We start from the raw sequence: 20,334 nt of genomic DNA, 5'->3' as shown, positions 1-20,334 counted from the left end.
TGGGCAAGATCCATACAGCAAAATTAGGGTGACTGGGAGAAATTGCATGTCATCAGCAAGCTACAACTTGAAAATGAAGCCTGTAACGGTGATGCCTTTTGGCTATGGAACATGAGGGAACAGTGGGCATTGTGCACGATCTGCAAATACACAAGGTGAGAGAGAAAAACAAAACAAAGTAGAACAACTTGCTCAAGGTATATGCAGCCAGGTGAAATCCTAGTGCCAGGATTTGTGCCATCCAGTCACTTACGGGCAACTACTGTACTTAAACGCATACCAACATCATTTCCTAACCAGAAAAGCCACTTGTAATTAAGGAAACAAAGAGGTAAAAACAGGTGAGCTGCTTTCAACCAGTCATGACCAAGGACACTGGCATCTACTAGCAGATGCATTAAGACATTTTGACATGCTGAGGCCAACAGGTATCCACCTCTCTTTACACATGTTAGCTATGATTTTTCTTTTTTTAAATCTCCCTCTTCTATACCCAAGTCAAGTCTTTAAGCCCTATTGTTATTAGAAAAATAGCCAAGATAGCAGCAGCCTTAGCTTCAGCATTTGGGGGAAAAACTTAAGCAACCCAACCAAGAAAACTTTTGTGCTTACTTACATTACAGTTTTTTTTCTTGTCATATATAAAGGAACTTCTGTGATCATCAGATTTCTTAGTTTTGCTTTGTTTATTCACCTGCAGAAGCTGTTTACCTCCTACATTCTACCACAAACATAATCACATAATTACACTATCATCCAAATCAGAAGGCTCATAACCAATCAAGTAATTTGCTGATGATGATTTCAGCAACTTTCTTGTAGAAGACAATACACCAAACTTTCCCCATAGCAATAAACTATGAAGTTACCTTCATCAGCTATTCATTGACACACTGGAACATTGCCACTTAAAACAGAGCTGAAGTGCCATCATTGCATCATTATTTCTCCAATGGCAGATAGCTATGCACCATGTTTACTTATTACAACGTTTTAGAATAAAAATAACGTGCCATGGAGTGGCTTTCCAACGTCTACCATTACCTCAGGTACCTGGAATGTCAGGAAAAAAAAATCCCCATCTGGTTTATATTATTAATGCAATAGTGGAAAAAAACTTAATCTATGTCCTTGACAATCTCTAGTGCTTATATGAAAGATGCATTTTATTAGGGCATTCACACTATGCATGAAGCACAGAAACAGTTTATATTCTAGCATTTAAATTTCTTCTGAGAAAAGCTACCATCTCTCAGTGTGATGTACTGAAGATGTAACTAATCCTACATCTCCTGGGAATGTGAATACCTTGTGGAAAACAATACCTGGAATATTTCAGGTGAACAACTGTTTATTTTACCCATGAGTCATACCTGTACCCCTGTATTATGGTTAACTCATAACTGAAATGTGCTCTGGAGAACAATATTTTCATTGAATTCAGGAAAAAGCTATGCTGTAATTAATATGAAGGAACAGCTTCCTCTCCAGCACCAGAGTATCTGAAGCTTTAAGAAGTCTGTCATGATGTCAGATTTCTGACACCTTGGCCTCAGAAAACTAGTCTCAATACTAAGTTTTTTAATGGGACTTAACTAGCACCTTCCTTCTCCTTCCTTGACTTAAAGACATCAGGTGCAGATGTGTGCCAATAGTGACAGAAAGGCCAGGCAAGGGGGAGAGCAAATATGACCAAAAAATACCAAAACAAAACCAAAACTGTGACAATTGTGTACCAGCCTTGTTAAACCTCTTCTTTATCTTATTTGCTTAGAACACCTTTGCTACTTATTTGGAGCCTAGAGTGCCTCTTTTACTTTGTGTCTTATTGCTTATTAAAGTTCAGATGTTCTCCTTGGTGAGCAGTGTGCACAACTCCATCTCAGTGGGATGCATTTACACCAGTTGGATGTCCAAAAACTTGCTTTACTTCCTGTAACACCATTCAGAAAATAATATTAAAACTTGCCATACTACCTAAAAAATCTCCACCAAAGCTACAAGCTGGAAGAGCAATTATTGTTCCTCCATGAACTGGTGTATCCAGCAGCTCTCTTCTAAAGGATGCTATGGGGACATACAGAGGTTGGTTCAGGTCCTCTTCACTGTGTGTTTGGGGACAACTCCCACTTTAAAAAAGGTTAAAGCACTCAGCAGTGGAGAGGCTATGCATAGGCCATTTTAATGTTCATGAGCTTTATTTATGCACTTAATTCCCACACCTAGTTAAAAACCTACCTAACCCCTTGGCACTGTTGGAACACTTGCTAAAGTTGTCTAGATTAAGCAATATTTATTGCTATTCACTAGCATAGCCTGCACTGCTGCTTATGAGACCTCCCTCTAAACCAGCCCCTCCAGGAATGCATAGCTCAGACACAAACCGATATATCTAATTAACTTATTTTCCCTGTCTCCAGCTAGGGCTCTAAGGGTGCCAAAGGAAGGTGGTTGCCTAAACCTCATGTCCCCTTTGTGCTAGCTGGGCTGCTCCTCTTTTTGTTGGTGAAGTATTTCATGGAATAGTTCTGTCTTTCCCACAGTGGAAAGAAATCTCTAGCCATTCAAGCAGAACCTTTGGTAAAGCAATCCTTTGTTTCTCATTTTCATAACTCATTTATAATGTTTAGGACATTAACGTGATAAATGAAGATACAGAGGCAATAGCTTGAGTAATGCTAGGCTTGTGTGCCTGTTGCAACTTTGGTAAAACCAGAAACATGTGAGAGAGTTTTTTTTTTTTTTTTAAATCCTCACCATCTTTTGCTAAGTCTGGTCACATAGCACAGACATTCTAACCAGTCTGTGATTAATTAGCTAGAGATCTGCAACAACTCCTCTTCATGACTAAATATTTTTTTAGTCTATCAAACTGTTAGTGCAAAGTGGGATAAATGACACTAGAGGGCCAATGATCCTGACCTGGAGGTTCTGTTGCTCATTGAGGCTCCAGATGCTGAGCACCTTTTCAGATGAGCCCGAGATCCCCTTGGCCTTCTCCGAGTCAAAGTCAAGGCTCATCACTGGCTCCTGGTGGCAAACAAGTTGGCTCAAGGCTTTTCCCGTTGACAAATTCCAAAGGACCACTGATCCATCTTCATAGCCAGCCAGAAGTAAAGGTTGTGAACCACAGCTGAGCTGATCAAGAGAAAAGTACAATTGTTTGAAAAGTAAATAGTCTGTTAGGAAAATTGTCATCCCCAAGTAGGTTTCAGTCCAAGCACCAAAAAGAATAAATGAAAATGCTGACTGGTGTAGAAGTGAAATGTTCAGCAATCTGAATGTGAAATCCTGATAGTCCTTCCACTTACAAAAACCTTTACTAGGTAACTGCTGACATGCACTTATGTTTTTTATATCTGCATATAAAAGTCTATGTTTTTTATATATATATATATATATATATATATATATAAAACACATACATATATACACACGCATATAGATAGAAAATTTCTCACTGAAAATATAAACTATTGCCCTCTACAACACCTGAAAAAAAGGCTGCGTGAAGTTTTCAGCCGTTTTACTTCCCGTATGGACACTGAAAGAAGTGCCATGTGTAAAGGTTCCCATTTCACATTGCCAAGTGTAGGGTTACACACAGGGAGCGTTTACCCAAGTGCACCACAGTACTTAATGGTAAACACTGAACCTCTCCTCAGGAATCTCTGGGTGAGTCACCAAGGGGTTAACGGGCGCCCGAGTCCCACTGTAACCAATTGAAAGCTATTTTGATTAATGATGTCACAGGCCAAAGGGCATGGCACCCTGGGCAGACACCTAATTTATTTAAGCCTCTGAAATAACTCAAAGAAGGGAACATTACTGGATTACATGTCACACTTAAGGAAAATATTCATCATTGCGCCAGCCAAAAGACTAATGACTCTGTGAGCAGTAACTGGTTATGTGAGTGAAGATGCAAATCCCTAATGAAAAGCAACTAAGAAACACGAATCTGTTAATGCCAGTTATTTCTTTAATAGGAGAAGAAACACCAAAATAGCTATTGGGTTTGTGACCACAGAAACCACAACTGCAGGGACATCTTACCCTAAGAAATATATCCAATAGCTTATTCAGCTCTTTCCAAGCACTGTCTGATCCTACAAGATACTCAGTTCAAAATAAAGGGTATTTATAAAGAATTAATTTTTACTGGCATGACACTATTGAATGAAATTCTTCAGATTTTCTGTCTGTCAATGTCATGATACAACCCTGTAGTGGCCAAGGGCTCACTGCCTCTGTTAATGGTCCAGACTGGTCTCCCACTGGTTATTATTTGTTCTAGGGGGAGTTAGACTAACAAGAGATGGGTGGTCCAGGTAATAAGACTGCTGAGTAAAGGCCTCATGTTCTTCCTCAGATTTATTCAGCATAAATAAGTGTTTAAATGAGGAATGGATCTCAGGGAAGAAAATTGCTCCTTAAAAAAAGGAAGCCAAGGGGAAATCCCCTACGTCACCTTTCTGAACAGTTCTGCCCACACCTGGGACCTGCAGGAGTCTCGTTCTTTGCTTTAAGATCCCTTTTCTTTTGAAAAGGTAGGGAGCATGCCCTGGCTAGAGAGGCCTGCAAAGAGGGTGTCTCATAGTGCCCAGAACTGTGCAGGATTTTTCTGTTGAACTTTTGATTTGCTAAAGTAGTAACATCAGAGCAATGAATATATGTCAAATATATATGAATTAATGTTAACTCATCAGGTGTTTTGGATGAAGAGTACCTTGTTTTTAATACTGGGAAGAAGTTAGAAAAATCTGGTTGAAACTAACATTCCAGATTTTATTTCTTTTTAATAAAAGATAAAACCTTCAAAGCAAAGCAATGTATTTCATAGGTACTTCAATTAAGTTTAAATAAGGCCCCCAGTTTGGGCATAACCCCCCAATTATTTGTACTGCTCTCCTATGAGCACCGGACTCCCCCGGAGCCCTGGGGCTCTACACAATTCATTCATTAGCTGATAAACAAGATCGGGGTGGGCAGGGTCAGCCCTCTGCCTTGCTCAAAGGTTGTTGGTATCTGAGCTTATATTTGAAAACCAGTAATTTGCAGGTGAGATCTAAGACTGGTATATTTAAAAAATAAAGTATTGTTTTTCTATGAAATGAAGGTCTTCCACACTTATTCTTCCTGACTTTTCCTAATCTTATGAAGTGTAATATTTCAATGAGTACATCTACTTGAAATTAAACAATAAAAGCTATTGAAAGATCAGGGGAGCTCTCAGTCTGATGCCTGGACTCACCAAGCCGTGGTTCACAAGGGCCTATTTATTTCAGTTCCCAATCACGGACACTTCTGGTGAAAAGTCTTCACCATTCATGTTTTGATTTCAGTGGAAAAATTAAATTATAAATCATTGTTCTTCCTAAGCAGAACATTTTGTTGTTGCATTTGGATAACTGTCAAGGAAGGAAGAAAAGGTGATCTGCTGTCAACTCAACAGGAATAATTGCTATAGTTTATATAAAGTAATAACTCTGCGTTTCCAGTTTCTACATGTATTATACCTTTTGAATTATTTTGTTTGCACCATTACGCAACATGATGCCTTCCTCAAGGAGTGCAAAAAATTTAAGGGAAAACTATCCTTAGTTCTGCAAATCCTACCCCACCCAATTAGTAATAGCAGGAAGGTGTGAAGCTGAAGGGACAGTGCATTTAAGAATATGAATTTTCACAAGGCAAAAAACCCCAACATTGAATGAACTAATGCACCTAAGGACAGACCTAGTAAAATGAGAAAAATATTTCAAACAAACAAAGTAAACAGCTGCAAGCTTTTTAACTGTTTAGGAGAAGTGAGGCTTACTCTCCCAGCCTAACCTAAGCCTCGATTTCATTCTGCTCTGCAGTGAAGTTTCTAATTCATGCTGCTGCTGGTAAGGTGCGTTGTTGCCCTGATACGTAGATCTTTTTTTATTGGTTTGCAAAAAAAATACGACAATACATGGCTGCGGCCCCCAAACTCATGTTGGCCAACAGCCCTGAGCGTGCTTCCTTCACACCATTGTGTGGCTTTCTCTATATCAGCTTCTGTTTCAACTTGTTAATTTACTGTGCCATAAGCAACGTCAAATGCTCTCTTAGGCAACACGGTGCCCACAAGCGATAGGCTGAGGAGTGCTCATCTCCTGGGTACGTCTCTATTGCCCAACGCAGCAATGTACAAAGAAACCCCGGACGGGAAGGAAGGAGCACAGCTGGGTTAGCTCGCCCTCCTCTGCTGTTACAGTTTCAGGGTTACTCAGCCACTTCCAGCAAAACCATGAAACAGAACGCAGAGCATCACTTCGGTACACCACGGATAATTATTTGCCCTGAAAAGCAGCGTCCTCCCCCATGCATTTAAACTGAGTTGCATGCATCGGTAAAAGAGCAAATACAGCTGCAAGACTGTAAGGCATTATCCATCCTTGCCTGTTGCAGTCTAGGAAGTTGTGGTGACTTCCCAAAGCCAGAATTTACATGGAATAATTTACCTCTCCCAGTTCCCAGTCCTCTGCTTTATCCCCACTGGCAACAAAATTAAAAACTACATAAAATTAAGACTCTGCACCTGCACCTCCTTCCTAGAGGAATAGCGATATTAATGCATGTAGAAAATAGGGCAAGACAGAGGACTTTTTATGAAGGCAACAAAATTTTCAACACTGAACATTTCCTCAGTTATCTTCATCTTATTAAAATATGTCCAGGAGACAGAAAGACCCATTCATTTCATTGAGTACTGAACACTGATTGCATTTTTAGGAGAAACTTGCTGTTTAATAAAGGTTTGATCAGTCTATTTAATTTGCCTTCTAATTTTCTTTCTAGTTTTTAATTACACCATGGGACTTGAACCTCTCTTGCTTCTGTCTGAAGTCAGCACCTGACCTCCTCTAAACTTCAGTCGGTTCAGGACCCAAGGCCTCAAATTCACAACCAATTGATAATTTTTTCAACTGAAACCAATACAAATGCTCAGATGAACTTGCAGGAATAACATACTTGAAATCAGCTCTGGAGACCTATAACTGTATGTGGTCAGGGGTTAAACTGGAAATCACCTTTGTCACCAATTCTTTGGAAGTTTAGAACCGATCACAAAAACTCCTTCCTCCCTCTGCTGCCACTTTTTTGTATTACTTGTCTTTCACCGGTGGCACCCCAGAAACATTATTTGCTGAATACTCTGCAAATGTGTTTTTTTCATTAACTGCTTTTATTTACCTTTTTGCCCAAAGTCAATACAACCATAAATATTTTGTTCCTATTGTATGTCTGGAATAGAAATGTTCATAGAGTGCTTCCTTGTCCTGAGGGCACTGCAGTGAATGTAACCTGCCATTAAAATCACTGGGTTTTTTTAAGTAACTCAATCATTTCTCATCATTCTTAATGCAGCGAGAAACCATATCAAACAACGGGCTTTGGTAAGTCACTCATTTTCCTCTTGATTGATGCACAAACTGTATCTATCCTAAGGATACAAAGCTCTCCCTGAGCATTTGCAAATCTTCCATTAAAGCTTGGAAAGCTCTGAAAGTTACATTAAGGATGTTCACAAATCTTTCCCCCCTTTAATAGTATAATTACTTGATTGGTTTGATAATAAATCAAAATCCAAGTGAAGAAAGATTCATGTGCTGCATATAAAATGAATCACAGGGAAAACATTTCACAATTAGCAGGCGCTCTTGCCTTACCTGCCATAGCTTCAGACACATGGGCATGCCCAGCTTGGCACCCACCTCTGGCTTCAAGGTACAGACTGACGTCTTGGATGGCAGCTCCAAAACCTGAACCTGACATCAGGAAAACAAGAGTATTTGGTCAGGCTCCAGGTCAAAACTCTGCTGTTAAAAACACAAGTCTTTTAGGATGATTAAGGCTACTATAAACTCTTCCAGTAAAAACTGTCTGGAGGAAACTGAGGAATGCATATTAAGTTGGAGCTGTAGGGGAAAATACAGCTACTTAAATAAATGCATTGTGTTAGGAAAGACAAAACTGCTAGAATGAACACCTCTTCTTCTTCCGCTCTCTAGTTAATCTGTATTTTGGTTTTCTTTCTGTACAGTAAATGATATTGTGCATTATGCTTCCTTCTTCTCCCTTTCCCCTTTTTCCATCTCTTTTGCTAATTTGTTACATTCCATCTCTTTTGCTGATTTGTTATATTCACTTGTGGACACTTGCATTGTCTGTTCTGTCCTGGTAACACAGAGCTTGTGTGGAAATATAGGCTATATATATATGAGGTGGAGTTTTTATTTACTGTCTGACTGCACTAACAAGATGTAAACCCTGAATTACCTGCTAATGCAGGCTGGGGCACTGATGGCATGCAGGTATTTTTAACCCAATATTGTCTGACCTTATTCAAAGCAGGGTCAGACAATACTGTGTTAAACACCTGCTCTCTGTCTACACAGCAGCTTCCACTGTTGCTTGCAATGATGGTAGAGAACTATGGATCTGATTTTTTTTTTCATTAATCACTGGGCAAGTCTTTTCTCTGCCAAGGAAGTAGCTCATTTCCACCTCAGGATGATGCAGGACTTTGCAATTTGGCACTGGAAGGTTTTGAGTCTCTTGATTGACACAGAAGTTCTTCATTCTGGGCTGATTCTCAAGCCTGGAACTATGGAGAAATACAAGTTCCTAGGTATCAAAAACTTGCTGCCAGGAACATCGCTTTTTCTTGAATGTATACTTAATCACTGAGGTGATCATTTATTTTAATTAAATAAACAATAGTCTGCATTATGTCGTAAAATTGAAGGACTTCAAACATTTGATAAATCCAGGCTAGCCAGCCACTCCAGGCTATTTCAGAATGTGCAAAAGCCCAGCAGTGCTGTTGGACAGCCCCAGTCATGCGGATTTCCTTGAGCATCTGAGATGAGGTATTACACAAATATGGCTCCTCTGGGAGGGATCAGTCAAGACCACGGCAGCTGTGATGGTGTTCCAACCCCAGACCTTCAGTTTAAAGCTTGCCAGAACATCTTCCTATTTCTACAGGTTGCGAGCTGGCCTGCCAAAAGCCAGCTGCACTCCACACTGCGAGTTGACAACGAACTAAACACAACATACACAACACTTCCTAAAGCCACTTAGCAATGGAGCAGGAAACTATTCCCCAGATCTGAGGAACGGCGACTACAGAAAAGAGCCGTCCGATCTGTAGACCCAACCTATGAACAAACCAAAGTTTGGTCATCTGGGAGTTGTGGTTCTTTGGAGCTGCACTCTTAACAAAAGATGCTTTTCTCTTGGCACTTTGCTCGCTATTAACTTAATGACCAAGTTAGCTATTGCAGGAAATGAGCTATAAATATGAAGATGAGCTGCTCCCATCTTTCACCCTTCATCACTGGCCCTCCAAAGAGGCTCTTAGACAGGACTGAAACTGCAACTTTCATGTAATAAGGAAAGATAAATTCACTGTGATAAATGCACTTTGCAGGTTAAAAGACAAAAACCCACCACCACCAAACCTCCTTTTCTTTACCTTGATTGAAAATGGACAATCTGGTACAAGAGCTACAGATGGGCTCACAGAGGACAAAGAAAAAAAGATGAGAAAAGCTTTTTGCAGGAGGCGGCAGGACTGACAGTTCCAGAGACCGTCTGCATGAGAGGCAACCGAGCCTTAGAAATAAATACTATTTCATATATTTTGACAACTGTAACCTAAAACTTGAAGTTCTGTGTTTACATTGGTTTTGCTTAATAGGAGAAAGATTTGCCTTTGCCTGAGGTTACTAGTGTTCCTGGGTGGCTAAAACTGGCCACAAGGAAACACACCCTTTTTCTTTTTCACATTAATAAAGCTTTTAACGTGTTTCTGGCAAATTGGCAAGAGAAGTGCGCGTAACTCATAATTGGTGATTTAAATGCAATCATGAACAAATAAATGCCTGTTCAGATCTCATTATTTATGGACTGAACCTGCTTTAAGACAAAATTACTCTTTTTTTGGGCACCAGCCAAGCATAAACACTTATTAAGTCTTAATTTTAATCATAAGCTGCAAATGTACTGTGTCTCACACACTGCTGCCTATTTGGAAGCACTATATATTATGGGAGCTTATGTGAATTTATTGAAACCTGCCACAGTTCTAATGTAAAGGTTCGTACACAGAGTGGAACTCTTTTACCTCAGGAGACAGCCAATCACTATCAGTTCACAGGGTGTAAGCAAACAAATGAAAATAAAACAGAGATGAGTTGTAAGAGCCATTGTGGTGAATGTCTTCTCTTTGGATCAGACGATTGGTTAATTCTGACCACAAAGTGTGTGCACACTCTTTGTCTGACTCAAGAATGCACTTGTCAATTTTGTTTAACTTAAATATTATTGAGCACTGCTGTAAAATGGAGAGTTCTTTGTTTGATCAGAACAACATATGGGGCTTAGAATGGCTGTATTTGCTGGTACAGTGGTTGTGTCTACAGGCTTACTCTGTTCTGTAAAAGGCTGAACACTCTGGCTGGGAGCCAACAAAGTACTTAAATATGTGCTTAACTTCTGAATAATAAAAACTTCACGTTTTCTAGCAATACAGGCACCATTCCCGCTTATTACTTCATACATAAAATATGCGACTTCCAGTTTTAAGGTACGCATCCCGTAGTCTAGATAAGCATGTGACCTTTTATGTTCATGAACAATTTGCAGTTAGCCACAGTATTATTTTCATATTTATGTCAATTTTAATATTTTTTGTATTTTGATGTCAAATATTTGAAATAATTTATGTTTGTGTTATGTCCTCCAATAGTCCTTCAAAGAAAACAAAAATATGATTTCTACAAAGCAGAAGTGGAAACTGCCAACAAAGCCGTCAGTCAGTGATTGCTGTGACAGTGGGTATTACGTGTGGACTTACCCAGTGGAGCTGAAATGGACCCTACAATTATCTCACACTGAGCAAACCTCTGGCCGTTAATAGTAATTCAACTACTTCCAGCCAAAGTACCAGCGGAAGAATTAGCCTGGGGTGGAAGACCACATATCGCATTACAAATCACCTGCACCTCCCCTTCTCTCCCCAAACACGACTTTCAGCTTCAGGAGGAAGATGAGTACCCCCATCTGATGGCAGAATTTCTGACCATTAGCTCCCCAGAAGGACTCTTGTTCCCCTGTAGGAGCATTCAGCAGCACCAGAAGAGTTTTCAAAACTCCTGCACATGAAAGTTGACGAGCAGCTGCAAATACTTAAAGGTCAGACAAATATTGGGGTGGTATCCTTGTTATTAGAGCATGAGTTATATAAATCGGTCATCTTTCTGGCAGGTAAAATTAGTGATTAGCAACCCCAAAGGTTCCTTGTGCTGCCCTCTCTTGAGCTGGACCTTTGAGAGCAATGATGTTTTCCCTTCTGAACGATCTCATTTCAAAAGTAAAAGCACCGGAAAAAGAGACACTTCCTACCTCGTCTGTGGCTTTGGCTGCCATGGCCATGAGCCAGCGTCCCTGCGCCACCTTTAAGAGAGAGCATCTGCAGAACCCCACATTCTCTGTGAAGACAGAATCCGTCACTGAAGTCCGTCCCTCTGCTAAATCCCACAGGCAGATCCTCTGGTCACGGCCCTGACTGTGACAGGGAAAAGGTTATTTGTGAGCACCAGGTCTGAGGAAGTCTGGCTTCCTGCAGGTTAGTATCTCTAAGTTGTGCGTATATATTAATGAAGTGTCATGAGTATTTGAACATCTTCATAATAAAAATACTTAAATTTTACCATTGATTAGACCTAATTTAAAAGGAAATAAAAGTATCCAGAGAATAACACATTTAGCACTCTTCCACCCTAGCAATGAAACAGAAATGTCAGGCGTGTTGACAGCTGAAAGACAAATAACAAGACAACAGTAACAAGATGAGTGCATCAAAGATAAATAAAAAGCTACAGTTATTCAGTGGTCAGCTTCCCACAGGCACAGGGCGGGCACAGATGACTGTTCCGATTCTGTATGTGTGGAGACACAACAGGAGAGGGACTGGCAGTGCAGTGGGTAGCAGGAATTAAACAGTGCAATGCTGTGGTTAAATCATCCAAAACCAGAGAACCAGCCGCTGCATCACGGATGCACTAGTGCAGCTCACACAGAGACCTCCCTGCGAACCTCTCCATCCCGCAAAAAGCCTGTGTGTTGGTCCAGACAGCAGGACCAAGGAGGCCAAACAACGGGCACAGCATTAACTGCTACCTATTTACGTGCTCCCGCTGGCTCTGGAACAAAGTACCACTGTGGAGAAGTTTCCAATCCACAAACTACAGTAGCACAGGATTTGTGTCCTCATGTTATCACCTGGGACAAGGACTCATAAAAAATCCTTTATCCACTCCTTATTTTAATTAGCAGTATTACCTGATGGAAGTATGAAACCAAAACAGGTAGATGCAAATCTACAGACTGTTGGGACTTCTTCAGCATCAACACAGAAACTCTCATCTGCTGTTCAGCAGTGACAAACTGTCCAAACATTTATAGCACTGGGCATACAAACAATGTGGTACTGCAAGCAATTGTGATTTAGCTTTAGAACAGAGGAACAAAAAATACAGGTAACTGCTGTCCTAAAATCGCACTTCTATGTGAACTGTTATAAATATACAGTAAAAATAGAGGTATGGAAAAACTTTACAATCATACAAACAATACTTTATTTAATATGATTTTATGGGGTAGTGTTGATAATTGTACTTAAGCAGATAACAAATATAAATGCTAATGAGTTCCACTGCATATTATGAGATGTCTTCTCCAGATAAACATGTCAGAACACCTCCCAGTCATACAGACACTTTGGCATCTACTCTAGATCACTTGTCTAATCCAAAGTACACAAATCTTCCCAACCTTCCCTTGCTAAACAAGAATAGAAGGTATTTTGCAACAAAGCAAAGGTGTGCAGCTCGGCATTCTTGCTCATTTTCAGTCTTCCATTCTCCATCTCCGATTTTTCTTTCCTTACCTTTTCTCCCTCTCCCCCCTATTTATAAACCATTTATATCAGTTTTGATCTTCCCTGAGAACCAGTTGTGAAGCATTTGTCAACTTCAAATCCAAGTGTATTTCCTTTACCCAAAGACCTCACCTGATCCCAAGGCAGTAATAAAGACACTATGGACTCCAAGTTGTTGTGATGTCATAACATATCTATCATAAATTAATTGTATATTTTTCCCGCTTTTTGTTCTACAGTTTTTCTGTATTGTTGTACTTTACATTTCCATATGTGTTGGAGAGACTTTCGGTGACCCCAGAAATAAGACTTCTTTATTTCTTCTTCAACCATGTACCTCACAAAACCAAGAACCATTTCACTGTTTGTTGCCTGCTTTGCTAACCTGAGGAGCGTGTCTTTACCACCCATTGTCTGCACGCAGTAGACAGATTTTCTTCCATGGCCATCCAGCGCTGCGTCCACTCTGTGTGTTTTCAGGTTCCAGACGTGGATAAGCCCGTTCTCAGACCTGGCAGGAAGAACAGATGCTTTCAGTGTGACCACTGCAGACAATCTGATAAGAGAGTCTGATTCTTCTCCTTTTTTTCCAGAATTGACACAGTTGCACAAAGGTAACACACACATCATTTACCAACCATGCATTGTCGTTTTCTCCAGGTACAATTTTTCTAAATAATACACTTTGTTTTTAAAAGAAAATGTCGATATGATGCTCAACTCAGCCAGAAATCCTAGTTTACTTACCCAGAGAAAAGAATGGGGACATCAGGTTCTTGGCCTCCACAGGAAAAATGCAGCGTGTGGACTGCAGCGCTGGTACCCCTGAGAACAAACTGCGGATCCGGAGGTGGCAGAGCCATCCGAGCAATGACCTGGGGGAGCGAGGAAAAGGCACAAATATAGCAGGGAAGGCAGCCTAAAGTGCAATTGCAACTTTAAATATATTCTGATCAGGACCATTACTTTCCTCTGTGTATTATCATGAGTGGATGTTATTTCTACTCGCCATACATTCAGTGTAACATATCTCCCCTTACCATCAGTTGATGAAGCGGCTGTCAAATCTGCTTTGTGCTGCATTCCTTTTAAAGCAAGGTAAGTGCTGAGCTGACCATGTGCATGCACCACTTGTACACTTGTAAATACAAAACTGTTCAGCTGTTCTCCTTGCTGAAGAAAGGAAGAGCTGCAGAATGCAAGAAACTGGATACCCATAATTTCAGTGGGCAAGCAATTTATCATTCCACTTAGCCCCTTGGCAAGTCTTTTCACTTCCGCCCCATAAAAATGCTGTTTCTGTGCTTTCCACTCACAAACACAGAAAAGCATTGCAGTGAACATATCAACTGAAAAGAATTTCAGATGAGATTAGAGTTATGATCATTTTTACACAAGAATCCCATTACTCCCAACAATTTTTGGTTGCAAGCACCATTACTTGAAAAAATAAATGCAGTATTTTACACGAGCATAGTGACTACTGCGTCTAACATTATATTCCAAGGGGTTTGTATTCCCCAGAGGATCAATAGAGATGGATGCTTTCAGCTTTATGTCATTGGTTCAAATGCGGCCCAAGTCAGCAAAGAACAGCGCATCAGATGGGGAAGCATGTTGCCCTAACATGGGAAATGCGAAGGACAATTCGTTACAAACTGACAGAGACAGTTTGTGTGATCTGATTAGACACACTCCTACTGATCCAGCACATTCACTGTGTATTTCCATGCACGTTAATGCCTTTGCTGGCAGTTGTATGCAAGCACCAAAGGACAAGGGCAACTTCTCTGTGTCAAATGACCCTCCAGAGCTGTGCTGGGACAAGGCAGCCAGCAGCTTCTTTGACTGTAAGCACAATCTGCAACTCATTGGAAAATGCAATATAACAGGCATTGCAAGAAACACCTTCGCCATGAAAAGTTTTCATGGCTTTCTCTGTGACATTACTAGTCACACTTGTATTCCTGCTTCTTCCTTTTTGACCTGACTTCATACAGAAAAGGACACCTTTTGCCACTACAGACATCAACTCTTATCACTCTTTCTCATTTATACATATATTAGACTGGATTAAATAACACATTTTCTAAATTCGGTAAGGGAAGATCAGTGGGTTTTTCTGCCGGCTGGTTCACAGCAGGGGAATTGCAGAGAATCAAAACAAAGTGCTAGAGCTACAAGTTACACGGTAAATTAAAACAGCTCAACTTGTAATTGTCATCTCACCTCAGTATCAGCTTTTGAGTTGTGTTTAATGGATGCACTTGCTATTGCACCTCATTTGCAGGTCTACCTTGAGTGTTTATAGATCAGTAATCACCATGGTACCTAGGGGTCCTAATTAAATACAATTATCTTTTAGGATTAGTGGTGAAACAGGATTCTTCAGCACAATGTGCAATTCTCCCTCAATAGTGCTGTGTAATTAGGTATGAAAATAATGAGCTCAGTGGATAACCTCCATGTTTTAGTGCCCTGACTCATGTGTTTTATGGTGTTGTCTGATGATCTAGACTCATGATAGGCCAGAGTGAATTTTCAGATGATTACATGATGCACAGGTTCACCCCCATGGTGAGATCCAGCTGTTACAAACTTGTTAGACCAAGGATTTTGTCACCAAAGGTCACCCCTTTGTGACACTACAGCCGCATGCTGTTGCTCAGAGGGACACTCTGTAGAACCAGGTAAATAAAGCAGTAACGAGGTGGCTTGTCAGAGGAGTGGGGTCCCTCTTCAGGATGGAACCATCCTGGGTTAGTACACTGAGCAAGGAAAACAAACCAGAAGTGAGCCAACCCAGAGGCGATCCGGGATTACAAGGCAGGTTTTTAATAGCATTTTTCTAATTACCAACACAGAAGTTTTTGCTGACAGACAGCAAGTGTGTGCGTGGCTGTGGGAAGGGTTTTGCCTGGCATGGAACAGACGCTACTAATGCATGTCTTTACAAGGACAATATTTCAGAACAATCCTCAGACTGGCTACAGGAAAAAAAACAACTGAAAATGTACTTCCAAGCCACAAGCAAGTGAAGGGACTTTTTGCTCCATGAAGGCTGGCTCCTTGCTTGCTTTTTAGCTAATCAGATATGTGAATTGGGAAATTTGGCTTAATATTAAACCTATGTCATTTTTTATTTGGCATATAACTCCTTGTTACTTCCTATCGTGACTCAGCAGATGAATGGCAGTGTGACAATATTAAGTGTCTCATTTGTCTTCCAGCAAGTCCTGAACTATAAAATTGCATCTGTGCTGTCTTCTTCACCCATGAGCTTGGACTTAAGACCAAGTCCCTTAAGACCAAGATTTAATTAAAAGTTCTTAGGTACTTAAATCAACAGAAATTCCCATGAGGTCACAAGTAGATGGGAATTTGGTGCACTGGTGCCTTAAAACCTCCAAGAAAGCGTCTGGCTGTTCCTGGTGACACATAAGCATCCTCCAAAACATGACATTTAGCCTCCCTTCAACTCAGCAGGCAGCTCTGCTTCACTTACAGGGATAATGAAATACATTGTGGTACACTGATACTAATTGATAATGGTTATACCATGCTTTGCTAAGCAAACAGCTGCAAACATGCTAAATATGATGAGTGTGCAATGGTTAGAGCCCCTGGGTAAATTTTTAAAAAGTGCCTAAGTGATTTAGAAACCTCAGAGTCATTTTCAAATGAATTTTCAATCCTAAATCTCTAGGACTTTTGAAAGTTTCACCCCAGGTGTCTGCAAATGAGTTCTCTAATTAGCACAATATTTATTTTCTTGTTAACTCTGTCTAGCCTCAGGGAGACCAATCTGTTCTTGTTAACTGGGGATATCTGCAGCAAATTTAATTAAATTAATTTGCTTAGTATTTAGGCTGGTCTGAGAGCAAAATCTGGCTCAAGGGCTTGAACAAGCAAAGTGCAACCTGTAGAAGAAAGTTCATTTCAAAGCATCGTAGGGTTAGACTATATGTTCATCCCTGAGATATCCTCATGCTATGGCTCCTGCCTCCTGTGAAAGGACATTTAAAAGATACGAATCACTTTGCTTATGGCATTATTTGTTTGCAAGAGGGTATCACCAGTAAGAGATGCAACACCTCATCATCACACTCGTATTTATTAAAAGTTGTTCTACTTTTAGTGCTTGTAACAGCATCCTCCTTCGGGGGCTGAACTGCGCTCCGGGATGACACACACAACTACAAGTATTTTTCACAAGGTGCAGCGCAAACCCTTGGGCGCCTGCACGGATTATATTTGCTCTGCGAGCAAGGAGTGGAAAACCCAGATGTTCAAATTAGTGTTTTAATTAGCAAATGGCTACACGCACTGCACATTGGGTACTAAAAAGTGTTCTGTCTAAAAAAAAAATGCTGCTACTAAATGCCAGAACAACTGAATTTCCTTCAAAACGATGTTATTTTAAAGAACAATTCACTATTAATATCCCTCACAAAACTTATTTTGTTTAGGTTGCAATTAGAAAAATCCTCAAAACCATTTCAATGTCTATGCAGTGGTATTCCAGTATCATCACTTCATCATTTAATATAAAAAAGTTAAGCTTTTATTTAATGAGAGTCATTTAAAATATGTAAACGTCAAAAGGATTACCTTCGAAAAATCTCTCAGAGAATTAGAAACATTAAGAGATTCCCACAGGAAAAATTCCGGCAGAATTCAGCAACTCTCCTGTTCCCACTCCTGTCACTTGTATTTCTATCACACATTGAAGCAAAAACAAATTGCTATTAAAATATCATCCAAACGCCATCCTCCCCCTACAAACCCCACAGTTCAGTTTGAGAGACCAAGGGCTCAAGCAAAGACAAGAAAAAATCCTCCTCTTTTTTCTTTAGGCTTATTCAGAGCGGTGAAAACTCAGCGGTAAAAGAGCGTTTTCAGGTATAGGAGAAATAAATCTCTCTAGGCATGTCTGGCAAACTGATTTGGGACTGAAACCAGCAGGTGTGCAGACATAATTACTACTGCAAAATATTCGACGCATCCAGGTGTGCTCACAAACAGATATATGAAATCCCTGTTATTTTTTGAAAATTCCTCATCTACCAGGTGCCACCCTTCCCAAAGGAAAACTCAGAGGAAAAAAGGAGTTGAGAAAGATGTGAAGAAATTGTTCTCCCCCCTTCTTAGGCTCTTTCTTTTTTATTAATACAAAAGCCCCTTTTTATCCCGCACTTCTGTGCCTACGTGCGCTCACTGATAAGCTGGGTGACACCTGCCATGCTGTATAGCGTGTGGGTGTGTTTTCCAAGCGGGTCGCAAGCTGTAACTGCACAGGAAGTCAGTGCACATAAACGACTCCCTCAAATTAACAGTGTAAAGCAATTTTGTGTATTCCATTACATTTACAAGCTCCAGTATTAAAATACAGCAGGCAGCCCCTGCAGCATGAGCTTTCCAAACACAATACTCCCACGTTTCCAGCCTCCAACCCACTGCGGAGAACTGGGTTTCAGGGTGGTGGAAATGCCCACGTGCGGCGGCCCTTCCCGCACACCAGCACCTGCTTCGCCTCCCGGAATTGTGCCGCAACACAGCGGGACTTAGAAACACCTTAGACATCCCTGGGTGATGCAAAATGCTGCCTCGCTATACGGCACTTGTAGGAAGCAGAGAAAAAGAGTTCAGGGCTACCAGAAGCCAATTCATGAGCAGCGTTTCAATACAGCCACTTATGTTAGAATGCAAAATCAAAAGCCAGGCAGCCTGTTTCTTGCTTTCTCATCCCAGTCCCCCCAAACACATGGTTGTGTGCACAGACAGAAACATGCACTAGTAAAAGGAAAATCAGTAGAAGCTTATACAGCAACTGCCTGCACAGATCAAGAGATGTAGGAGTGCTGCACAAATAGTTGCAAAAATCAGAGCCCCAGAACACATGAAAATTCCCTCATCAACTAACACTGCAGCTTTCAGTCTAAAGCTCCCTTTGATATCTTTGGAGCTAAACTGAGACATGAACTGTATTATACTTCTAGGATTTCTTTAAAGCTAATTTAAAAAATAATTTATTTCAGGTGGAAATTAAAAATCAGTACCAATCTTTTAAACAAGAAATGGATTTCAATCCGAAATTAGAATGAGGAGAAATTTCTGGTTTTAACCAGTAAAATGTAGTAATAAGGCACTCTTAATTTTCAGGAGTAAGGATAACCAAATGCTTTCTCTTCAATTGATTATTTTTCCTATTACTATCTACCTATGACTACCAAGTAGAGATTAAGCACAGTGATGTATATTTGTATTTCATATGTGACTTCAAAACCTAAAAAAAGAGAAAATGCCGAGGGTGGAGTGGAGCACTCATGAGCATACTTGTGCTTGCACTGGAAAACACAATATGTAGATAGTGTAGACAGATTTCTAGACAGAATTCTCTTGCTTGCAAAACTTACTAGTTAGAGACACATCAGTGTCAAATAGAAGGCGATGATTTATGTGACCTACCTATACAATCCTTTATCAACTGATATCATAAACCTGTTGCCACACAGCCAACATTACAACTGACAAGTCCTTCCTTTCCAGGTTGGGAACGCTAAATGCTGTCAGAGCTTTCGCTCTAAAGTCATCAAATAATTTCTAATGACTAGCAATGACTGCTCAGAAAAACACTTCAAGAGTGTCATTTTGAGAAGTGCTGAGAACTCCATTTCCCATTGACTTCAAGGGAAGGCAGGAGCTCATCCTCGCTCGAGAGCTCCCCAAAATTACCTTCTCTCCTGACATTTAGACAATGAATGATAGAAGTTTCCACATTTTAATTGCAATAGTCAATGGACAGATAGCAAACAAAATTGCTTATCAGCAATTGGTGATATGCCAAGAAATCTCATGGGAGCGGAAAAGAGAATTACTAATAACATCATGCAGTGCAACACATATTTAATGATTTCCACTCAGATAATGGCTCCTCACAGCGTTAGCACCTTTTTTGTCTCTAAGCATCCCCTAAGTGAATGAGGTTAAACCACAACATATTACAATTTAAAGTAATGAAGTTTGCAAGAAAAAATATATATAAATGTCAGCGTGTAACCTTCAGGAATACTGAAACCCAGGCTTGTGTCCTGAGGTTCACTTTCAAATACTTCCATCTGCTATTTTTTAAAAAGTCACTGTACAATAATTATTTTCTATGTGAAAACATAGATTCAGCATGGGAACAAAACTAAGAATGAATGTAATTATTTGAAAGACACTGAGTTAGCATATGGATCTCATTGCCACTTACACATTTTGGTCACCGAAACAAAAAGCTATTAATCAATATGTAAAAGCCATAAATTAACATAAACATTAATCATTCTAATACTCCCACTGTGTCAGACTGA

The 20,334-nt window shown here is 40.2% G+C and overlaps 1 protein-coding gene across 7 annotated transcripts in view; it reads right to left on the bottom strand.

Annotated features, from left to right (window-relative positions):
• GNB1L (G protein subunit beta 1 like) overlaps positions 1 to 20,334 on the bottom strand; it is a 50,283-nt gene that overhangs the window by 8,934 nt on the left and 21,015 nt on the right. For 6 of the 7 annotated variants that reach the window (XM_082065911.1, XM_082065913.1, XM_082065915.1 and 3 more), the window contains exons 2-6: positions 13,727 to 13,854; positions 13,365 to 13,490; positions 11,443 to 11,605; positions 7,701 to 7,799; positions 2,923 to 3,138 (exon numbers count right to left, since the gene is read on the bottom strand). In XM_082065911.1, the coding sequence (XP_081922037.1) occupies positions 2,923 to 3,138; positions 7,701 to 7,799; positions 11,443 to 11,605; positions 13,365 to 13,490; positions 13,727 to 13,854 (732 nt within the window). Of the gene's footprint in view, positions 1 to 2,922; positions 3,139 to 7,700; positions 7,800 to 11,442; positions 11,606 to 13,364; positions 13,491 to 13,726; positions 13,855 to 17,590; positions 17,696 to 20,334 lie in introns of all 7 variants that reach the window. The other variant, XM_082065914.1, reaches the window with a different exon arrangement.

Source organism: Streptopelia decaocto (genome assembly GCF_964273445.1).
Source record: "Streptopelia decaocto genome assembly, chromosome: 15".
Classification (NCBI taxonomy): Eukaryota; Metazoa; Chordata; class Aves; order Columbiformes; family Columbidae; genus Streptopelia; species Streptopelia decaocto.
This window is presented reverse-complemented; position numbering and strand designations above follow the sequence as displayed.